We start from the raw sequence: 23,453 nt of genomic DNA on the forward strand, positions 1-23,453 counted from the left end.
CTTAACTGTTTGGAATGTAGAAATAGAAAGCAAAGACGCTCAAAGTATTGAATCCCAAGAGATGAAAGAAGTAATATACCTCAGAGAATCTGGTCAGCTGTAAACAAATATATTTCAATTTTCTACTCTGAAATGCCTTGAAACAGTCAACAAAATCAAGGTAAATTTTGAATTGCTTTGAATTATTAGATAATTGCATCCAAGTAATTAGAGCTTTTCAAAAGCTTTGAAAATTCTTTAATTATAGATTATTAAAAGATGACCCAGTAGAAAGATTATAAACATTGTGTGTGTGTGTGTGTGTGTGTGTGTGAGAGAGAGAGAGAGAGAGAGAGAGAGAGAGAGAGAGAGAGAGAGAGAGAGAGAAAGAGAGAGATCTGGAAATATACATTATTTTTAAATACATATCTATATAAAGTCTGAAATTCTTTTTAAATTTTGCATGTTAAAAGGAAGATATAGATAAATAATAGCAATTTATGACATAAATTTAAATCCTACTTTAATTAACAGGTTGAGAAAAAGTTGTGGACCGCACCCCCACACACACTGGACCACAGAGAACTCAGGTTAAGATAGAATGAGCCAGAAAATGAGAAGAAGCCAGAGGATTAGGGCTGATTGCTGAATTAGTTTGAGGCCAAGCAGAGCAATTCTGGGTCGAGAAAAGCCAGATTGAATAAGCCAGCTGGGAGAGGAGTTTGAGTCAGAATAGCTGAGTTGAACGAGCCAGCCCAGAGCTCAGAAAGAACAAGTAAGGGTGAGCTCATTAAGCAGTAAGTCTCAGAGGCTGAAAACATCCTAGGCCCAGGTTAGATTATACAGAGGCCTAGAAGCTTCTAGGACTAGGCCTAGGCCAGCAGAAGGAGGCAGTAAGCCTCCCAGACAACAATTGAGCCAGGAGAATAAAAGTTACTTTTACACTAGACTAAACTTTTTAACAACCATGAAATAAAATGTTAATGCAATCAGACAGCTAGTTCAGGCTGTCAGAGAAGGAAGGTGACAGGAAGGTGACAGGACAGTGTTGCAACTATCAGCCTCAAGTGCTCTCTAAGCATTTTCCAATAAGTTCCAGGGTCATCTGGTAAACAGGTATTATATTTGATTTGCCAATACAGAAACCAAAACTCAGGGACACTTAAAAGTCAAGGGTAGGGCAAGTGTTTTAAGGTTTTTCTGTGAGCTCAAGGACAAGGCCTTCAGTCTCAGCTAAACTAAATAAAATTAAATCCACTCAGTTCTTGTGGTTCGTTATGCTCATGTTCCCTGCGCTTACAGCAGTCACGGAGACCAGGGTGTTAGGCTGTTACAGGCTTCCTACCCGACCTCCAGCTCCAGCTAACCAAGGCTTTAGAAAAGATCCGTGGTTAGCTCTTCTGAAAAAAAAAAAAAAAAAATGGTCTGACTGGTAAATAAAGTGGAGTCTGGGATACCATGAGCAATCTGTAGGTATGGGGTTCTCAAACACACCTTTAAAGCGTTTGCATTTACATGATATGTGCACTAAAACCAAGATCAGGGCAGTGAAAGGAAAAAGCAAAGGGCCATCTTTGCTCATGGCTATCACTGTGGGAGATGAGGGACTTACGTTGAACTTCCCTCCACAGGGATGAATTTTTACCTCGAAGTCATGTAGTCAAAAGTCAACTGCTGTGGATATAATAACTGGTTTCATAGTGGAAGTGTTTATAGAAAAGAAAAGAAACCAAGAGGGACTGGGGACATGGCTCAGCAGTTAAAGCACTTGCTATGAAAGGAAGGTAACCCAAGCTCAGACCCCAGGAATCCACATAAATGCAGGGTGCACATGAGGCTTCCTTTGGAATTCCAGACCAGGAAAAAAGAGAGGACATCCCTGATGTAAGCTGACTAGAGAGATAGCTGACGGGTGAGCTCAGCTATCCCAACTCAAAGAATTGGGGGATTAGATCAAGGATGACTCCGGACATATACCTAGGGCACTCGCACACACGCACACCCCCCCCACGGAAACACACATACACATATGTACATATACCACACAGTCATACACACAGGAAATGACAGAAATACACCGAGCTTACTGTTTAAGAGAACCAAAGGTACATCTTAGATAAGTAGCTTTAAAGTGCTGAATTTTATTTTTCACTTTTGAAACGAGAATTCTGCTGCAGTATCAGGCTGCCCTCAAACCCATAATCCTCTTGTCCTCACCTCCTGAGTGATGAGATTATAGATGGGTACCAGGATGCCTGCTTAGAGCAATGTCATTCTTAAGTATTGGACAATAAGCAAATAACCAATTTGGACATTATTTTGGTTTGTATGTTGTCTTATTTAGGGTTTCTATTGCTGCCAGGAAACACCATGACCAGAAAACAAGTTGGGAACAAGAGGGTTTATTCAGCTTACATTACTGAAGAAAGTCAGGATAGGATCTCACACAGGGCAGGAACCTGGAGTCAGGAGCTGATGCAGAGGCCATGGAGGGTGCTGCTTACTGGCTTGCTCCCCATAGCTTACTCAGCCTGCTTTCTTATAGAAGCCCGGACCACTAGGCTGGGGAATGGCACCGCCCACCGTGGCCTGGACCCTCCCCCATCGATCACTAATTGAGAAAATGCCTTACAGCTGGATCTCATGGAGGCCTTTCCTCAACTGAGGCTCCTTCCTCTCTGATGACTCTAGCTTGTGTCAAGTTGACATACAAAACCTACCCGTATATAAAATACCATAAAATGAAAAGCTAACCCACGTAAACATCTCTAAAGAAGCCCAAATGCATTATGTACCTTTAAACTATTAAGAATGAGTGAACAGGGCCTGGAGAGATGGCTCAGAGGTTAGGAGCATTGGCTGTTTTTTAAGAGGTCCTGAGTTCAATTCCCAGCAACCACAAGGTGGCTCACAACCATCTATAATGAGATCTGGTGCCCTCTTCTGGTGGGAAAGCATACATGTAGGCAAAATACTGTATACATAATAAATAAATAAATCTTTAAAAAAAACAAGAAGACAGAGTGAACAATATTTATATGGGAATAGGCATGCCAATGTTCCAATAAACTCACGTTGTAGTCCCTAAGGAAGATCCCTTCCTTTCCATAAGAACTGAAAGGCCATTAGCCGGATTGCAGGAATAGTCACAGCTTCCCTTCTGATACTCACATGCATGTGCATGCAATTAAGAGATAGCCTTGATTTCTATTTAAGGAAGTATGATGCAACTTGTCAACGTCTTAACACTAAATGGAGCTGTTAAAGCCACACGATCAAGGCAAAGATCTATAACTCCACTCAGGTATGAAAGGCTATGCTCTGCAGTCCCTCTCAATATTTCACAGTAGGAATCTTGGTATGTTTAGGGCATTCAGTGATTAAAAAAAAAAAAAGTTGTTCCTCTGACAAGAAGTCAATGTGCACTCAGATTTGACATATTTAGACTAAGGATCTGAATCTGAGCCAACAGATGCTTGCTCCTTGGCTCTGGTACAAACAGATGCTGGTTATAACATCAATGGCTCTTTGCCACATGCGGAACCAAGTGGAGCTTCCTCCATATTGATGTGGGTAGTGTTTCTGAACACTACTAAAGACAAGGAGCAAAGGCCTTAGTTTTTAAGCAATGGATGCTGTTTTCTACAGACACAGAAGTCCCATGTAAGGCTAAAGCACCCACACCGCTATTCACAATTTACAATAGGCTGTCTTTCTCAAGGAAAAGAAGGCCAAGAGGAGAAAGACCCGCCGTGGACAAGTCACTTAACCCGCTGGGTTTCAGTTTCCCACTGTGTGATGAAGGTCTTTTGTGGGTTTTGATGTGAGGGTCGACAGAGCTCTTGGCGAGAGCCTTGGGTCTTATGGTATCATGTTAGTGCCAGCTCTCTCCCAGAGAGCTTGCTTCCAGTCATCCTCGCAACACCACCACCATGTCTTCCAACCTGAAATCTGTCTTATGTCCCGGCACGGAACCGTACCCAAACCCTACTGCTCGCTCCCTTTTCTTCTGTTCCTGCCTCTACATGGGAGCTGGGTGTAAAGGTCTGCTGGCTGGTCCTGTGGGCTCTCTTAACTTCTACACAATACTGAATACTGTCTCAAGTAGACACACCACAGACACTCACAGTCATGCATCCTTTGCAATTCAACGGTGAAGGATGGGAGGAGGATTAGGAGCAGGTAAGCCATGGAGTGCTCATAGTGAGCACGTCTCCAGACTGCCCTCTGAACTAGCGCGGCCTGTATTTTCAAGACTTCTTCAGGCTGAGAAATAAAAGGTATGGAGGGCATGCTAAAAGTTGTTTACGTGGTCATGCTTTTAACTCAACATGTAAAACATAGATACGGTAATTCAGAGAGAGCTTGGTTTCGGTGAGGAAACAATTTCTCTAAGACTTGGTGACAGAATGATTTAAAGAAATTCACCTTTTAAAACCCAGCTAGCCAGGTATGGTGGTGCACACTTTTAATCCCAGGACCCGGGAGGCAGAGGCAGGTGGATCGCTGTGAGTTGGAGGCCAGCCTGGTCTACAAAGAGAGTCTAGAACAGCCAAGGCTACACAAAAAAACCTTGTCTCAAAAAAAAAAAAAAAAAAAAAAAGCCAGCTAGGTGGCCTTCAGCATTGTTTCTAAAATGTTCTTACATTATAAACATTAATGGATAGACATAACTTTGGTGTATCGGTTTCACGAGAACATTTCTTTCCCTACATGAAGTAAATGTCCTCCAGCTCAACATTGGGTCAGCTTTTATAAGGGAAGGCAGCTGTGGCCCTGGGAAACAGCTGGGTTTTCAGCTTCTCTCTTTCTACAAATAAATACGCAACACGCACAGGAATAAATGGTGTCAATACCATAAACTGCTGAATTATAAAGATTTGTTTTTAATGTTGTTGTCATGTGTGTGCCTTTGCCTGCCTGAGTTCATGTACATTGTGTCCCATGTGGGAAGCATCCCACAGAGGCCAGACAAAAGAAGTGGACCCCCGGAGCTGGAGTTAGATGGCATTGTGAGGGACCACATGGATACTGGAAATCACCCCTGGGTCCTCCCCAAGAGCAGCAAGTGCACTTAACCACTGAGCCATGTCTACAGTGACCTGGGTTCCTCTTCACAGGCAGACCACAAATGTTCTGATAGTAGATTCTAAGTGAGTGTTCAACCTTCCAATATATGTTAAGTAAAATAACTTATTACTATGCACTACAGCACTGATGTTAGTATAAAAAGCATTTTGCTGTGTGATATGAAATATTAATATAGCAACAAGTACCAGCTGGGAATTTTAAATAAGTACAAAATCATGGATCTCAAACAATAGGTTGGCATCAGAGTTAGTTGGAGAACATTTTGAAAAAAATCAACAATGACCTGTGTATGCAGGACTTGGCACCATCCCTAAAGATCTAACTGGGATGATTTTTAAGCTGTACCCTGAGGATATGAACCAAGCAGAGCAATAGTGACTCAACGGAGCAAGATGAATCCATAGTGCTTTAAGTTTCCTATAACTTCCCCTTCCTAAAATAGTTTTATTATTAAGCTTTTATTCTGAAATTTTAATGACTAAATAGCTTAATAGTGTATCAATTCAACATTGAGAATGTAAAGTACAAAGTTATGAAATATATTCAATTCATGAGTTATACAAACAAACTTCAACTATCTCATTTATTAAAAGTCAGTTTTCATTTCAGGCATGATAACAGTTCCAGTCATAAAAACGACAATAATTTGTTGTTGTATCAACTGAAATGCCATCCTGGTTGTATGCTAATATGACTTTTTACACAGAAGATTGTAATATAATCTTCTTTAGGAATACACAAAAGCTATCTGCATTATTTCTGTAGTTTTAAGATAATTTTGTACTCTAACTTAATTTACCGAAGAATGCAAAGAAGCACTTAGGAATTTATGTGTTTATGGATGCTCAGGTTTCCCAATGTAAATGAAGGAACAACCTTCTTAGCGATTCTCGACCACAGAGAACCACCTCTCGGTTTCACAGTTTTCCGGCAGGCTGAGTGACGGAACTGGATCTCCTAGAGGCACCATGGTTACTGGTCAAGTGGCCAGTGGCTGTGGTAGGGCTAAGCATCTGGGCCCCACTGTCTCTTGGGCAGCACTGAGATGCCAGTTTCTCTAGCTTTCTTCCCAATGTGCCTTTTATTGTTTTTATGACACAGGCATTGTGTCACAGATTTAAGACCAAACGGAAATGTGAGTGTTTCACATCATGGGTCCCTTTTATGTAGACCACTGTTAGCATGGGGATAAAATGGCCCTATTACCACTATTTTCATTTCAAAGGAAGTTTTTTTTTTTTTTTAACTCAGCCAGAAAGCTGCTGGCTTGTTTCCCAGGATCCTTGTGCTCCTGCACATGCTCAGTAGGGCTGGAGCTTGGAGCTTGTTACCTTCCTCTCATTTAAATTATTGCTAATTCTTTTCTGCCTAGCGTCATCTCAGATTCAACATTCTGCCCATTTCTATAGCCATATGCATAATCTTTAGCCTAGACCTGTTAACCTCTGACCTTAAATAACTTTCTAAAGCCAGGCTCAGTGGTGCACACATGTAATCCCAGCACTTGGTTGGTGATTGGGCGGTGGGGGCCGAGGCAGGCAGATCTTTGTGAGTTTGAGACCAGCCTGGTCTATAAAGTGAGTCCAGGACAGCCAAGGCTACACAGAGAAACCCTGTCTCAGAAAAAGAAAAAAGAAAAGAAAAGAAAGAAAAGGAAAGGAAAAAAACTCCTCCTAAGTCACTCATGAAGCATCCTACACATCTGGCACTGGTGTCATTGGCGAGTGTTTGGTCATTTGTTTGTTTGTTTAGCTGTTTTTTTTTTTTTTTTTTTTTTTTTTTTTTAATGCTGAACACTGAAACTCCAGGCTTCTGTGTACTCAGATGCCACACAAAATCTCTCAGTTCCCAGGATTTTTAACCCAAAGTCTCTGAAGGTTCTGGTGAGGTCACCTTACATAGCCCAAGAAACAGGCTCACATTCTATGGGACTCAAAAGTCACCTTGCCCAATATGGTTCTGCCAACTTCCAAGTCTGTTAAAAAGGCACAAGCCATGGTAAGTGTTCTTCCTGCAACACAAAAGAAAAACGTGGGGAAACTGTGGGAGATGGTGCAAATGTCTTTTACTTTGGCTTGGAAATAGCGTCAGGGCTATTTCCACTCACCAAATTGCATGCATCAAGCATGTACAGTTCCTTATAAACCACAAATCTCAGTAAAAAGGTCAAAACCAGAAACTAAAGGAGCCTGCACTCTGAGAAGCCTCAGGGCTGACTGTAGGCCAACAGACACTTCCCATATGAGCTTTTTTTTTTTTAACCACAGATAACTTTGCTGGAAGTGGGGTGGGTGGGGAGTGTCAAAAGGCTTGAGCTAGTGTGACAACATAGAGAAAAGTCTATTGGCATCTCTCAGAGGGTCTATGCTCGGGTCTTGGCCCTGCTGCAAATACATTGTACAGTGTTGAACAAGTTACTTTGACCTTGCATAACTCCAGAAAGCTGTGGAAAGTCAGTTTATCTTGTAAGAAAATATGAAATCCTGATGACGTGATGTGTCTAAGTGACAAAAATAAGCCAAAGTTTAGCTTAAATACTTCGTGTCACCAAGTAAAGCTGCTCGCATCTCGATGTCGCCATATGTACTAATACGACCGTACCACCCACACCTAGAATTTAGTGTATTTCTGTGTTCTGTCAGTATAAATAACAATTAAGTCACTTGCCAATTTCATAGCTATTAGGTCCCGTGACATGTGCTAATGTTTTATCAAGTTCTCGTCCAACTTTTTGCACTACTTGGAAATGATGTACTAGCTGGCGTGGGGTAGGATTGGATGGTAGAAGAAACGCTAAGGAAAATAAATATCCAGCGTCTGCTGAAAATGTCATTATTTAAAGCGCCCAAATGCAAGACGAATGGAAGCACTGAGAATGTCTAAGAATGTCCCAGGGGAGAATCACCAGCTGGTCTTTGTTGTTACTTAGGCAAGAGCAGGGGAAAGTAGTTTACATTTCATTTGGTTTAGAATAATGGAAGCAAGCAATGAAATCTAACTCCTAAGGAATCTTTCCCTCAAAATAAAATAGTGACTTACTGCCTAACCATGGCCTCTGTGAAGCCTATAAGAAAAGCCTGTATGAGAAAATACTAGAAGTTTTAATCATCCATCTCTGTAATCCCCTTCAAGGGAAGAAAACAAGCAATTACGAGCCTGTTATGCAACAGGTGTTTTCACTTGTCTTCACTTAATCTTCTCTGAGAGTTACTTTTCCTACTTTATGACCGAAGAGACGAGCTCTGAGGGTTGAGTTTGCCCAAGGGTGCTTAGCTAATGAAAAGCAGAGCTGGGACACATTGCTGCTCTCTGTTCCAGACTATTTCAGTAAAGCCTTGCCTCCCTCTTATCCTAAGATTTAAGAGGTTTGAAAACCATGGTAAATTGGTAACGTAGCTTAGTCCCTGTTAAGCCAATATATGCTAAACATGTAAACACTCATTTGACAATAACAAGTACTTTCATTAGCCCTGTTCACAGATGGGCTCAACCTCTACTGTCTAAGGAGCCAAGATTTGAATCCTAGCACCTGACACCATAGACTCTGCTCGAGCCGCTACACAATAGAGACTGTAAACAGGTGTTTAGTTTAATATAAATTCTTTATATGCTCATAAGATAGTTATAGGAATATAATAGTTGTTGAATAATAATAGTAACAAGTTCAGAAAAACATGGGAATAAGGATTAAATGGTGGTTTATAGCGCAGACATAATAACATCTTCTGGTCTCTGTTTTAAAACTTGAGTCTTTCTGTTAACATACTGAAGTGCCACAGTGTGTCTAGACTTCCCAAGCTCTCCTGGTGGCATGTCCTTGAGAGGATTGAGATGCATTAAAATCTATGCTAAAGGGGTCCCTGTGAGGGCCTTTTAACTTGGGGCGGGGTGGGAGAGGGGTGCATTTCACTCCAGACTGCTAGAGGGCTGTGAGAAACCGCAGGACAGGAACTTCAGACCACAGGACATGTGATCTCCAACGCAGACTTCAGTTTTAGTTTTCAGCAAGTCACAGACATTTAGAGGCAGAAAGGGCCGATTGAGATCATCTGGTGAAATCTCTTTATCTGACTGGGAAGGAATTTGAGGAGCAGGCAAGGTTAAGTGCTTTCTCTGGGGTTGGGAAGCTAATTAAACAGCAGGGCAATAAATCTCATTCATGAATAGACAAGCTTTCAGAGAGAACTTGATCACTTGTAGTCTATGTGACTACAAAGAACACCCAGGTAGCTAGACAGATTCGTGATACATCTGACAAAGATGTAGCCCAGGAGGATACAGAGCAAAGCTTTCAAAACTGAGTGCCCTGTACCAGTAGCAATATTTAAAATATGCTTCTTTGAGTCATATCATTACGAGTAAGGCTGACATCCCTACTACTATTGTCTTTCCATCCAAAGTTTTAGGTTTAACCACAGCAAATAGCCTTGTCTTTTCATATATATATATATATATTTATGTGTGTGTATACATATATATATATTTATGTGTGTATACATATATATATTTATGTGTGTGTATACATATATATATATATATTTGTGTGTGTGTATAAAGTCAGATTCTTAAATATAAGGGATATAGTTATTTGACACTGATAACCTTTGTAGCACAGATTGCCAAAATGTGGACTGGTGAAAAAAATATTTTATATTTACAGCATTAACTTTCACTATAAGAGTGAAGAGTGGGGTGTTGAAAAGTTTTAAAAAGAAGTGGAAAGTGTTTTCACAGGAGGCTTATTGTGAAAGTCCATTTGTCTCAACTTGTTATACAGATTCATCTAAAGATCCAAAGATTTGCCTCCAGGGAAGATGGCGAGAGAGCCGGGGATGAAAGGAAGGGAGCAGCAGTGAACAAAAGCCAGGCCGCGGGTTAGAGTGGGTCAGGAAAAGCACAAACAGCCCTTGAGTCGGGAGTCAGTAGCAGGCATCTAGTTCCCACATGGTAGAAATAAAACAGAAGCTGAGACCACGGAGGGGGGTGGGGGGGGCGTGTCCTGATAACGAGATCAGAAGCCATTTCCACGAGGAAGAAAGCCGGCACCAATTGAGACATCGTGTTGGAGAGAAAAATGGGAATGAGATAGACTGTGAGAGAAAAGCTAGTTCCTATCCTCAGAAAAGCAAGTGGTTTTAAAACAGCCAGACTCAAATTCCCATGATTACTAAAATCGGCTCCAAGGGTTTACCCATTTTTTAAAAAATACTCACCTATTAGCACATTTGATGTTTTTGGCCTGCTTTAATGACGAAGTTCTCCATTCAACAGTGTCCTTTCATTATAATAAAGGAGTGCAAACAATAGGGTAGCTGGTCGGCCAGATATGTTTAATATAAAATATGATGACAGATGTTTTTTCTGTCTGTCTACAGGACGGAATCCACATTCTAGTAACTGTTTTATGATTATACAGTATTCGGGTTTCAAGGGCCCTTCATGCCTGTTCAGTGGTAGCTGTGCTTGGGATTTCCTGGGACTCATCCTTCGCAATCCATCATTATGAATTAGCAGCAGTAATGTTTGAAAATCCCCAAGGAATGTCTGATCTCATGGAAGGAAGTGCAGATAGTCCAGGGACACACAGAAAGCATAGCGTTTCCTTTCCACTGTCTTGTTCTACCTTGACATTTTTTTATTGCTTCACTAAAGCCTATATTTTTCAAGGTAATCTCCCTAAAAGAAGTGACTGATAATTCAGGGGCTCAATGTTGTCTCTTCAATGGCTCCCATTTATTTATTTATTTATTTATTTTTGAGGCAAGGGCTCTCACTGAACTAGAAGTTCAAATTCAGCTAGACTGTCTCGTCGGCAAGCCCCAGGGATCCTCCTGTCTTGGTACCCACCCCCCCCCCAGAACCGAAGCTACAGGCATTGTACACGGGTGCTGGAGATCAAGCCCGTATCCTCATGCCTGCTGCTCAGCGAGTCCCTTCCTGACTGGGTTGTCTCCCCAGCCCAATATCGCAGGTTTTACTTAACTCCCGAATGTCTAGAAAGGCTGATGGGAAATCCCTGCGCAACCCAGACATCTAACAAGATGATCAATGAAAGAGCAGCCACGTGTTGCCAATAATCTATCAGCTTTCCTTATGTTAGTAGACGATGTCAGTTTGGGCATGGTTGGAAATGTTAAGCCCTTTTGATTCACTCATTCGTCATAGTAACGCCTATGTTAAGTAGTTAAGTTAGTTAAGTAAGATTTCTAGAAGGGGAAATCAGCAGAGAAAGGTAAGCAGTTTATAATTAGTCAAAGCAAGCCTGATTTAGACCTAGGCTCTGGTTACACTTTTAGCATGGGGCTTTGCCCTTCCCCAGGCTTTCAGTAAATGTCGTTTCCAGTGAAAAAGTCATTGCAAAAGAAACGATAAAAATAAATTGACCAACAACTGCACTCAGGATGGCAAAAAGTTTCTGTGTCTAGTGCTGTACCGAGAAAAACAAAAACAAAAGCAAACAAATAAACAAAAAGCCCCCACGCCCACCTCAAGTTTAAACCTTAGTCTAAAAAAATCTCCTAAGGGAGGTGTGGTTTCTGTTTTAGAAAGACAGAATGGTTAACAACTTTGCCATAGATGTGTTGAACAAACGTCTTAAACTGATTCAAGTTCAGTGGGGGCTTGGTGCACCCCACAGCAAACCAGAAAGTGATGCCCCCAAGGATATGCAGAAACCATGGTTACACTGGGCTGCACATTGCGTATTTTCTTCTCTAATATAGGCAACTATCAACAAATACTTGTTAGTTGGGAGGTGTGTGTCTTGCTTGAACAGATAAATTTATGGAATGGGTTTTCTGTGAAGAGATTTCTCTGATGAAAAAAAAAAAAAACCCTTAAGAGAAACTGTACTAAACCAAGGAAGAGCTGTAATGCTTCGAATGCAGCATGTTAAAGTGTTGTTAGACCTGACAGTTGCATCACTATTGAGGACACAAGCTGAAGGAATTGTCTATTAAAATAAATTCTGAGTGTGAGAAAGCTCAATAAAGCAAGCCATGCTGGCGTGTGCTGAGGTGGGCTGGAGAATGGGCTCCCAGTGTGCAGAGGAAATGATCCAAGCAGAAAACTAGGCTTAATAGAAATGACCTAGAACTTTCTACAATTTACACATCCCTTTGTAAGAATGAAATCCTGTCATCTAACACGCCCGTTGTCAAAGTCATGGTATTTTCTCTTGAGATGTGTCTCACAAGTGGCCCAGGCTGGCCTTGGTGTGACAATCCTCCAGCCTTAGCTCCCTGAGTGATTGAAATACAGGAATGCACTATGCCTGGATTCAATTTACAATTAACCAATTTTTTTTCAAGTCACGAGTCGTTCTTACTATAGGAAGATCGCATTTGCCCATGTAGTAGTAGAGGGAATCTCTTCCAGGACAAAGAGACTGGAAACTAGATGAGGTATCAGGAAAGTTCTAGATTATGAATTCTACTTCAGAAACTTCTAGAATTTTATCTTAACACTTTTAAAAAGTGAGACATCTTTTGAAAGATGGGCTCTAAACAAATTGTACAACACAAACGGGTTTTTCCTCCATTCGTATTAACCTACTTTGGCCCATATGAAAGCCACATACCTTTATTACATGACGCTTTTCCTGGAATGCAGGGATCTTAAACATTTGGCACCAGTATGTTGTGCCTTTGTTTGGAATGGGGACCTGTCTTAAGAAAAAGGGGAAGAAAATCAAAAGCCACACTTGGTTGATATGACATTAAATTCAATAACATAAGCAAATAGTCTCTTACACATTTTCAGTTAACCCATTTTTTTGTTTGTTTGTTTAAAAACAGAAAGAAAGGAAAAAAGAGAAGAAAAGAAAGAAAGAGGAAACTTACGTCTTGATTTACCAGATCAAAATACGGTGAGGCTGGAGACAACACACTGGCTTTCTCAGGGTTCAGCAACCGCAGACTCTTTGTGCCCCGATTTGAGTTATGGTATTTAGGACCCGATTCTCCAGGATCTTCAGGGTGGTAGGCCCAGATAACTCTCACTGTGCTGTCCTGGTAATCAGATATGGTACGTTATGTCTCCTAATAGCACTTTTCTTACCTTTACTTGAAGCAACACATAAGAAATAAGAAACAGCCTATCAGGTCTCATCCTGGTAGCCTGCTTCCCCTTCCTCTGAGTGCCACCAGGCCTCCCTACCGAGGGGAAGGGGTCAAATAAGGGCACCAGAGTTCATGGCAGTCAGTCCCCACTCTCCACACAGCTGTGGAGAATGTCCTGTCCATTGGTTAGATCTGAATAGGAGGTCTAGGTTTACTGCATGCATTGTCCTTGGTTGGTACAGTAGTTTGAGCAGACCCCCCAGGTCCAGATCTGCCAGCCTTGAGGGTCTTATTGTACATTTCTAGGACCCTCTGGATTCTTCTATTTCCCCATTTTCCCATACCTCTCTTGCCTGGAGTCCCAGTAGGAAGTCCCAATATCTATCCCAATCTCCTACTAAGTGAAAACTTTCAGAGGACATCCTTGTTAGGATAGTGTCCAATTATAAGTGAGAATACCAAATAGGCTGTGATCATATGGTGGGGGAGAAGGTCCCTTCTGTCACAGACCTAGAGGAGGGGAATGGGGTGAAAGAGGAAGGGAGGGGGAATGGAAAGATACAATTGAGATGTAATCTGAATAAATTACTTAAAAAGAATTTTTTAAAAAAGAAACGGAAAGGGAGAGAGGGAGGGAGGGGAGGGAGGGAGGAAGGAGGAGAGAGAGAGAGAGAGAGAGAGAGAGAGAGAGAGAGAGAGAGAGAGAGAGAGAGAGAGATATTGATAGAGAGAGTGAGTCAGTCTCAGGACTGATAGATGTTAAAATTAACAAACATGATAAAATTATGGCATTGTATATGTTCTGAAAGTTAGAAATGGGGAACCTGTGTTTGGGTTAAAAGTACTATCTTTGAAATGAAAAAAAATACATGATATGAAATAGCAGTTTAAACATTGACAGAAAAACATGAAGAAACAAGAATAAAAATATTCAGTACCCAAAGAGTTGATTCTAAACCACTCCTGAAAAATAAAAAACAAAACCAAAAACCCAAAATTGGCCAAATACTAGCCAAACTAACTAAAATAAAGAATAAGAATATTCAAATTAATAAAACTGAAGATTAAAATGAAGAGTTATCAAAATGTAATCTAGAGACTTATTAGAGAACCCTGTGAAAACTGATATTCAAAAAAGTAGAAAATTTAGAAGAAATGGTAAATTCCTAGGTGTACATGTAGTGCATAGCAATTTCCTCTAGAATAAAACCTTCCATTTTGAAGAACATTCAATAAACTCAGTTACCTAAGTAGGGTAAAACATTCTGTCCTGGAAGTAATATCCTTAAACTCAGCAATTAAACAACTCAACAGCTCAGGAAGTCCCTAAAACTGACCAGATACTCCAGGCTCCTCCTTCCACAAGTGTATATAAGCACTAAGGACTTTTGAGAGGCACACTCAGAAAAATGGAGCTTCTGAGAATATTTCTAACCAGACAAGCTGCTGAAAAGACTTAGACAAGCTGAGCTGTCTAGAAGAAGCTCCCTCCCCGTCTGCCCATATACCTGAAAGAAGCAGAAGCCTGCTGACCTGCTTAGAAAAAAAGAGTCCAATCTGCTGAGCTGCCTGCGTGTTGTACAATGAGCCCCAGGTTTCCAGCTTTCATAAGCTGTGACCCATGCTCAGATGAGCCTTTAGTAAGGCAGCTGCCTAAATAATTCTGCTCCTATAAGTCTCCTCTCACCCATATTCTTGTTAGTAATCCCAGTAATACCCATTGGCTCACCAAGATTGACTTTGAGACTATCTTTAATCTATTGCTAGCTCCTTATCAGGTGTTTGTTCCTGTCTGCCCATGAATAGCGTCACAGAACAACATAACCTACTCAAATGAAGCTTGGAGGATATAAACAACTTAAATAAATGTATGACAACCAGCAAGGTTTAAATGGTAACACAGAGTCTCACAACAAAAGCTTGGGATTGTGTGGGTTCATTGCCAAATTCTACCAAACCATTTTCCATATGAATACCTAGGCAAACATTCTCACTAAAATACTAGCAAACCATGCTCAAGAACACATTGCAAAGATCACACATACTCCATAACTACGTTTCCTCATCCCAGGGTTGTGAGATTGGCTCAATAAACACAAGTCAGTAATTTCAATGCAGCCCATAGACTTAGGGACAGACATCTTCTAAATATGTCAATCAGTTCAGAACAGTTCCTTGATAAAATTCAGTATCAATTCATTTAAAGAGCCCTGAAGAAACCAGGAATAGAAGGAACATATCTCAACAAAATAAAGTCCATATATGGCAAAGCTGTAACCAACACAACATAAAGGAAAACATATTCTATAAAGTCCAGATGGAGGTAAGAGGGCCTCCATTCACTGGAATGCTTGAAGTCTCAGAGCACTAAGAAGAAAAGGAAATAAACTTAACACAAATAAGAGAGAAATAAAAAAAATTAAAAATAAATAAATACAAAATTAAAAAAGAGAAATAAGCCAAATATTGCTATTTGATGGTAACTTGATTCTATATTTTTAAAAACCCTAAAGATTCTACCAGAAAAATTCTTAAACTTGATAAACTCCTGGGGCAAAGTAGCAAGGATACAAAATCTATATGCAAAAATCAGTAGCTTTTCTATATGTCAAGAATAAACTTGTTGAATATAAAATTAGGGGAAAATACCACTTGTAATGGCTTCAAACATACAAAATACCTTGGAATAAAGCTAAGCAAGAATGTGAAAGACATCTACAATCAAAACCTAAAGACACTGAAGAAAGACAGTGAAGAAGTCACTAGAAGATGGAAAGATCTTCCATGCTCATCAGTTGGCAGAATTAATATTAAGCAGATATGTATGTCGATAGAGTACAGTAGAGGACTTAGAAGCAAATCCACAAAACTTCTGATATCTACTTTTCAATGATGTTCTCCAAGCACACACTGCAAAGGAGACAACACCTTTAACAGTCTGAGGAAGCCAGATTTCCACATGAAGGAAAAGGAAATTAATATTTCACACTGAACAAAAAAAATTGGTCCAGAATGGATCAAATAAAGGTCTAATGTAAAACTCAAAACTGCCCAGGGGAAAACACCTTAAGTAAGACACCTTAAGACATTGGCTTGGGTAAAGATTGTTTTTAAAGAGAACTAGAAATAATTCCAGGAATTGAAAAATGGGATGACGTGAAATCAGACATTACATGTGCATCAAAAGAAGCAACCACCAGGGTAAAGAGGCAGACTGACTACACAATGGAAAAAGTCTTACCCAACTATTCATCGGAAAGGGGAATAGTATCTGTACTACATAAAGAACTACAGAACTTAATAACCAAAACTCCAAATTAACAAAAAACAAACAAACAAAAAAAAAACAAAAACAAAAAACAAAAAACAATAAATAAATAAATAAATAAATAAATAAACCAGAACAGTCTGTACTCAGAATAAATACAACTGCCCTATAAATACTCCAAACAAGTGTTTTAAATTCTTTGCCATTAGAGAATTTTAAATTAAACTGAGATCTTTGGAGGATCTCCTTCGGGCCACTTTGGTTGCTGAGTCAACTACATGTGATCCAGTTCTGGCAATGGAGGTTTTACTTTATAAAGTAGGATGACTATTGGAGCTTTTTCTCCCCTGCTATTTGGTGACTGCATTAAATTCCTTTCAATGTGTATATATTTTCAGAAGCCTCTACAGTAGTAGGTTTCCCCATGGGTCTTAATGCTAATTGTCCCTCCCCCTATTCCTTCCATTATCCCTCTCTTCTTTTCCTTCTAGACTTGAGATCCCATTGCTCCTCAGTCAGAATAGCTATCAGCAAGAAAACAAATGACAACAAATGCCGGCAAGCATGTAAGAGAACTGAGTCCTTAATTCACTGCTGATGGGAGTGTAAGTATGTTCAGCCACTATGAAAATCAATAGATGTTCCCTGAAAAAGTGAAGAACCATATAGCCCAGCTATTCCACTCCTGGGCATAGCCCAAAGGACTCTATGTCCTACTACGGAGACATTTATCTATACATGATCATTTCTAGTCTATTCAAAATAGCTAGGAAATGGAACCAGCTGTAATGTCCATCAGCTGAGGAGTGGAATCCGAAGATGTAGTACATAATATGATAGATTATTACATTGTTTTTGATAAAAGGAAATTGTGGTATTTTTCAAGAAAATGGATGCAACTGAAAAGTCACCATGTTGCACAGAATAGTCCAGACTCAGAAAGCATCTGTATGGTTTCTAAGTGAAGCCAGAGTTTAGATTGTGTGTGTGTGTGTGTGTGTGTGTGTGTGTGTGTGTGTGTGTGTGTGTGTGTGTACATGTGCGCCATGAAACTAGAGGGTATCATGATAGAGCCTGAAGAGATCTTCAAGATGATGGAAAACCAGACGACAAAGCAGAAAAAGAATTATCGTGAGAAAGAAAGGAACTGGCCCCCAAAGAGCCAGAGACACAGAAGAGGGCAGCGGAGGAAGAGAACAGATGGTAGCAGAGTATCATGACACTTGCATGAAAGTGTTATTATAAAATCCACCACTTTGTATGTTAACTTCAAACTAATTTTAATTTTTTAATGCTTTTTTTTTTAATTAAATTACCCTACGCCTGGTTTTCCACAACAAATTTTCCTCCAGGCACTAGCTCAATCATGGATTTACAAAAGTACAATACAGAAGAAGGCAAGGCTCTGTCTGGGCTTGTTCATTTTTCAGCTCAAATCTGTCCTCAGTATATGAATCCTGGGAATTTCCAAGGGGAAGTGAGTGAAACTGGCTTTGACTGGGCCACAGCGAGAGACTGCCTGAGGGGCTGCGGGATGTGGAAAGTTTGAAGGAGTATGGAAAAACGGCTGAATCCCTCCACAGATAAAAGTATTTTGCCAGCTCCTTGAAATGGGAACTCTGAGAATAAATAATAAAGAAAAAGCTATTTGTTTTTAGTGTTCTCTGTGCTCTGTTCTCTTTAAGTCTGATGACAAAGTGGTATTCCAACTGAATAATAGTTGTACTGTGTGCTACATGAGAAGTGATGCTGGCCGGCCCATGTGTGTTCCTCCTCCTTCATGACTCCTCAGGCTGAACGGTAGAATTATTTCACATTTTCTACAGTCTCTTTTTTGAATCTTTAGTGGATTGAATTAAAAAGAAATGTTTATTGGTCTATCAAAATAAAATGGCACCAAGCCATCCGTGGAAAGTGCCACAGCGGTGTATCTCCTCTCAATATTTAATTTGCATATTCATGAGGATAATTTTGTATGAAATCTGAAAATAAGAAACCTCATATAACAGGCAATAGGTGGTTACAATCAGCTGACTATTCATCTGGGTTCTAGAAACTCACAAAGCCAAATCGGTTGTCAATCAGATGAATTGCACGCTCATAGTCAACGTCATGATTGCCTTTTGTGTAATATATTTCTGCAAACCTCTATTATCTACTTTCAGATTTTATAGAGAAAAAGCTAAAACATACATTTATTTTTTTTAAATCAACAGACTTAAAAGGGCTCCTCACACATGTTAAATTTGTACACAAATGCCTTGAGTGACATTTACGGTTTTGAAATTGTGGGAGTTGGTAAACTTTTTAAAAAGTTCAGAAAATTCCTGAGGACTGTGTGACTTTGCTGGTACTCTTTGTTTTTCAGTAGCTCCTCCTTTTATTGAATCAAACACATCACGTGTGTAAACACAGGTTTCTGACAAGCGTCTTCACTCTCACACGTCTTACCGTGAGGCTCTTATCATTGTCATCACAGGTGTGCAGTTCTCTGGTAAACTCAACCACTGTGTGTGTGCTGTTCTCCATGGAGTACTCTAGGTGGTAGTCTTGCTGGGAATCTTTTCCCAATTCTCTATTTGCATTTGTGAAGTAGTCCTGTAGAAAACGGAAACAAACAAACAAACAAACAAATTTCAGGATACTTTAAATACATATTGTTAAATATGAAAATAATTTAACAGAATTTAGAGGACTTTTCAAAGTCCATTCTTGGTTTGTTTATGATTTTAAAAAAAACCTTTATCTAAACCCACTTTATGAATCTAGGACTTCCCAGTGGACATGATTATCACAAATCAAGAGTTGGTTATCTAGGAAACTGGTCTACATTTAAAAAACTGGCCCTTTCGTGGAAAAGCAGTAAGGATCCATGTGTCAGAAATAAGTGACTATTTGAGGTCACTGTGTGCATTTTTTCCCTCAATTACAAATGGAAGAGGAAGTCCAGCACCATGCAGAGAGAGTCATCAGCAAAGCCAGAAGCAGCCTCGAGACCATCGCTCTCTGTTCTTACACCTCCTGCACCATCCCGTCATGTCATCCATAACGTGAGACAGAACACTGAGGGACCACTGGTCACATGCTTATTACAATGAAGTGGCAAAATATGCAAAAAATTGCTAAGTTATGAGATATTGACTAATTGAAGAAGACTCCGGTTCTGGGGATCATTTCTGGGAGGCAGACAAGAGCAGTGAAGGGGGTCTGGGCTGGAAGCCAGATGATTGGAGTCCGACCCCAGCTTTCTCAGAGAAAAGCTTTGTAGGATATTAGAAGCCAACCTCTGAGACCTTGTGTGTGGGCACTAACAAAACAGGGATGACATGAATCTCTCTTATAGATTTTGAAATAGTATGTAGCTTATTATAATGAAAAGGATCAAAATAAAGGTGTTCATTTTCATCACTTACAAAAATACAGTTTTCCATATAGCTTAATTATGTTTTCAATACCTAACATATTTTATTTTGGGGGGAAAAACCCATACTGTGTTAGAATATACATTCCAAAAATAACTTTAATTACTATAACTGACATTGAATTATATCTGAAGAATTGATTGCTGTGCTAGACTCAGAATATAGCACAAGAAAGGCTTTTAACCATGTATGACAGCAACACTTGAGTGACATTTGGCTATAGCATTCTCAGTACACTTTAACATAATTACCAAATGTATAGAAATTTGACATCACTCAGCGTCTAGGTATTTTTAATACAAGAAAGCCTCAGGCTGCTGGCAGCACAGAGTCTAGCCGGTCTTTCCTTACCCTGGTGTCCACTGCAACCTACATGTGAATATGCTCCAGACACAGGTGCAGCGAGCTACGTGTGTTCACTCATTCGCTTCTTAGTCAAATTGATGAAATGGAACCATTTTCCTGTTTGCAAACAACACTGAAGTAATGCACACAGGGTAATCCAGTTGGAAACAGTAACAGCAACATTCAGACACAGTCAGCCAGAGCCCACAGTCTGTCCCTGCTCTTCACTGTAGTGACCACTGCAGGAATACGATTGGTCTGTTTGTTTTATTTATTTATTATTTCCCTGCCTGTAGAAACTCATTACATTAGCTTTTACATAAAATATTCCCTATATGTGCAAAACATGAGGGCTGACCATTTATTCTGAGAGTGAGGTTATAAGTGTAAAAGCAGGGCTGGGGAGATGGCTCAGAGGTTAAGAGCACTGACTGCTCCTTCCTCCAGAGGTCCTGAGTTCAATTCCCAGGAACCACATGGTGGCTCACAGCCATCTATAATGTGATCTAATGGCCTTTTCTGACCTGCAGGCCTACATGCAGGCAGAGCACTGTATATATAATTAGTAAATAAATAAATCTCTTTTTTTAATGTGAAAGCAATTTAAATGACACTCTGTGACGACGCCTGTGTGTCCACTGGTTCTGATCGTGTAGATCAGAATTCTGTGGGGACACCGATGGAGAGAGGGGATTGTGATCAGTTGTGCCTTTACACTCAGCTCATATTTTGTGATGTGCTTCATGTAATTCATCTTGCCAACAAAATGAGCACAATACAAGTTGCCATCAGCTCAAAGAGTAGGATAATTATCCCAAGCTTGCAAATGTTTCCCAAGCCCATAGTTGCATGAAGTACCCATCTTGCCTGGCAAGTTTCCGGTCACGTTTACTTCCACTCGCCAGCACCAATTCCTACCATCTACCTTCCCTGGCTTCTGGGAGGACTTAGTTATGAGAAAGTGGGAGGAGAGACCTCAGTTAACCACTACTCTAGATCCTTTCATCCTGTCACAAATAAATCAGTAAGAACTATTTACGTATGTATGATGGATTTTGTGGCACCACCTGCTAGACAGGCTCTCTGTTATGGGTATATATGCCCAGTCCCTCTTTTTACTTTTTTTTGTTTTGTTTTGTTTTTTTGTTTGTTTGTTTGTTTTTGTTTTTGTTTTGTTTTGTTTTCAACAGAGTTTTACTAAGTTGCCAAGGCTGGCTCTGAATTTATTCTATAGCCCAGGATGGCCCTGAATTTGAATTTGTAATCCTCCTGCCTCAGCTTCCCAAGTAGTTAGGTCTATGCAGCCCTCAATATTTAGAAAACTCTGGAGTGGACTTTTCTGTGGTGGCATTTGTCTGTGGGGCCAAGACGAAGAAGGTTGAGGCAGGAGGATTCTCTGGGGAGCTCAGGACCTGTGTAACATTGTCTGAGAGAAGCTGATATCTCCGCATTAGTGAACCAAAATATGGCTGACTGTTATAAACATTAAACATGTGTAAAACAATCTAAGCACACAATGGTCCCCCCCATCCCCCCCAAGTTTAGGCTTATTTGGAGATGTCTTTGTACTTCAGGTATCCAAATGGTGTTTCTGCTCAGATGTTTATCTCAGATCATCCATGACTGAAGACCTACGTGTGTCTTCTACATACGTGTCTTGAGTCTTCCCCGCCAAGTGCATCTTTATAAGACGCCAACGTTTCGCCACCCTCACCCTATGTGTGTTCTCTCATTTAGTGAGAATCTCAGTCACAACACTCTTTCCCTACCTTCTTTCTATCCTAGAAAATACCAACTCTAGTGATTCGCAAACTGTACTGCATCTAAAAGAAATGTGTAGAACAGGTGGGACAGGAAGACAAATGTAAAGAAAATACAGGGAAAGGTCACATCAGATTGTGTAGACAGTCAAAGCTTATGACATCATGCACTTCTGAGTGAAAAAAAATGGAATAATTTAGCCAAAAATAAATAAATGAAAGGATATAACCCACAAAAGTCACTCCGGTGAATGCAGACAGTCAAAGTGGTCTCAGGAAGTGAAATGCCTTCTACAAAGGAAATTTTAAGCCATAATGGCTTCACTTGGAATTCTATCAAATATTTTAAGGAAGAGTTAATGCCAATCCCTCCTAAACTTCTCTAGAAAATTAAAAGATACTTTTAAAGTTATACTTTTACATCTCTAGCATAATTACAAATTAATATCTCATATAGAACTAGGTGTATATTTTCTTAAAAGTAAAGACAGAAATAATTAGGAAAATTATGGCTGCAATATAAAATAATATATCATGGATATGTAGGCTTGAGTCAACAATAGAAAAGCAGTCATCTAAACTCCCTAAAAAGGTCTAACCAAGAAAATTCATATTTCAACAAATGCTTTCACCACCAGAAGAGATTATTCACAGCCAAACATCTCAATAATCACACAATAGAAGGGTGGTACTTTCTTTTTATTTTAATATTCTATTTATTTTTAAATTTTTCTTATTCACTTTACAGCCTGATTGCAGCCTCCCATCTTTCCTTTCCTCCCAGTCCCACCCTCACACCCCCTCATTCATTCCTTATCCACAGAGAAAGGGGAGACCCCCATGGGTACCAACCCACCCTGAAACATCAAGTCATAACAGGGCTAGGGGCATCCTCTTCCACTGAGGCCAGACAAAGCAGCCCAGCTAGGGGAAAGGGATCCAAAGGCAGGCAACAGAGTCAGAGACAGCTCCCAATGTAATTGTTAGGGGACCCACATGAAAAACAAGATGCTTATCTGCTACATGTGTGTAGAGGGCCTAGGTACAGCCCATGCACGGTCTTTGGTTGGTAGTTCAGTCTCTGTGAGCCGCTATGGGCCCAGGTTAGTTGATTCTGTAGGTCTTCTTATGGTGTGCTTGACCCCTCTAGCTTGACCCCTCAATCCTTCCTCCCACTCTTCCACAAGATTCCCACAACTCAGCCTATTGTTTGGCTATGAATGTCTGCATCTTTTCACATCAGCTGCTGGATGAAGCCTCTCAGAAGACTGTTATGCTAGGCTCCTCTCATGTGTTTCTTTCTGGGTTTGGTTTACCTCACACAGGATGCTCCAACATGGATGTCATGCAATTTTCAGGCAAACAGATGGAACTAAAAAGGTAGAACTTTCATCTTTCAACCATAGAAAGGGCAGCAATGAAGGGTCCAGCTATCTTAATAGACAATGATGAGGGACTGAACTCTCCAAGGTTGAATAAAAGTCTTGGAAGTGAGACAAAGAAACACACACACACACACACACACACA

At 40.2% G+C, this 23,453-nt stretch overlaps 1 protein-coding gene across 1 annotated transcript in view; it reads right to left on the minus strand.

Annotated features, from left to right (window-relative positions):
• The window catches only part of Moxd1 (monooxygenase DBH like 1), a 74,813-nt gene that overhangs the window by 30,211 nt on the left and 21,149 nt on the right, over nt 1-23,453 (minus strand). The window contains exons 2-4 of the mRNA XM_051164297.1: nt 18,850-18,996; nt 12,912-13,079; nt 12,650-12,733 (exon numbers count right to left, since the gene is read on the minus strand). Of these exons, the coding sequence (XP_051020254.1) occupies nt 12,650-12,733; nt 12,912-13,079; nt 18,850-18,996 (399 nt within the window). The remainder of the gene's footprint in view (nt 1-12,649; nt 12,734-12,911; nt 13,080-18,849; nt 18,997-23,453) is intronic.

Source organism: Acomys russatus, chromosome 21 (genome assembly GCF_903995435.1).
Source record: "Acomys russatus chromosome 21, mAcoRus1.1, whole genome shotgun sequence".
NCBI classification, from domain to species: Eukaryota; Metazoa; Chordata; class Mammalia; order Rodentia; family Muridae; genus Acomys; species Acomys russatus.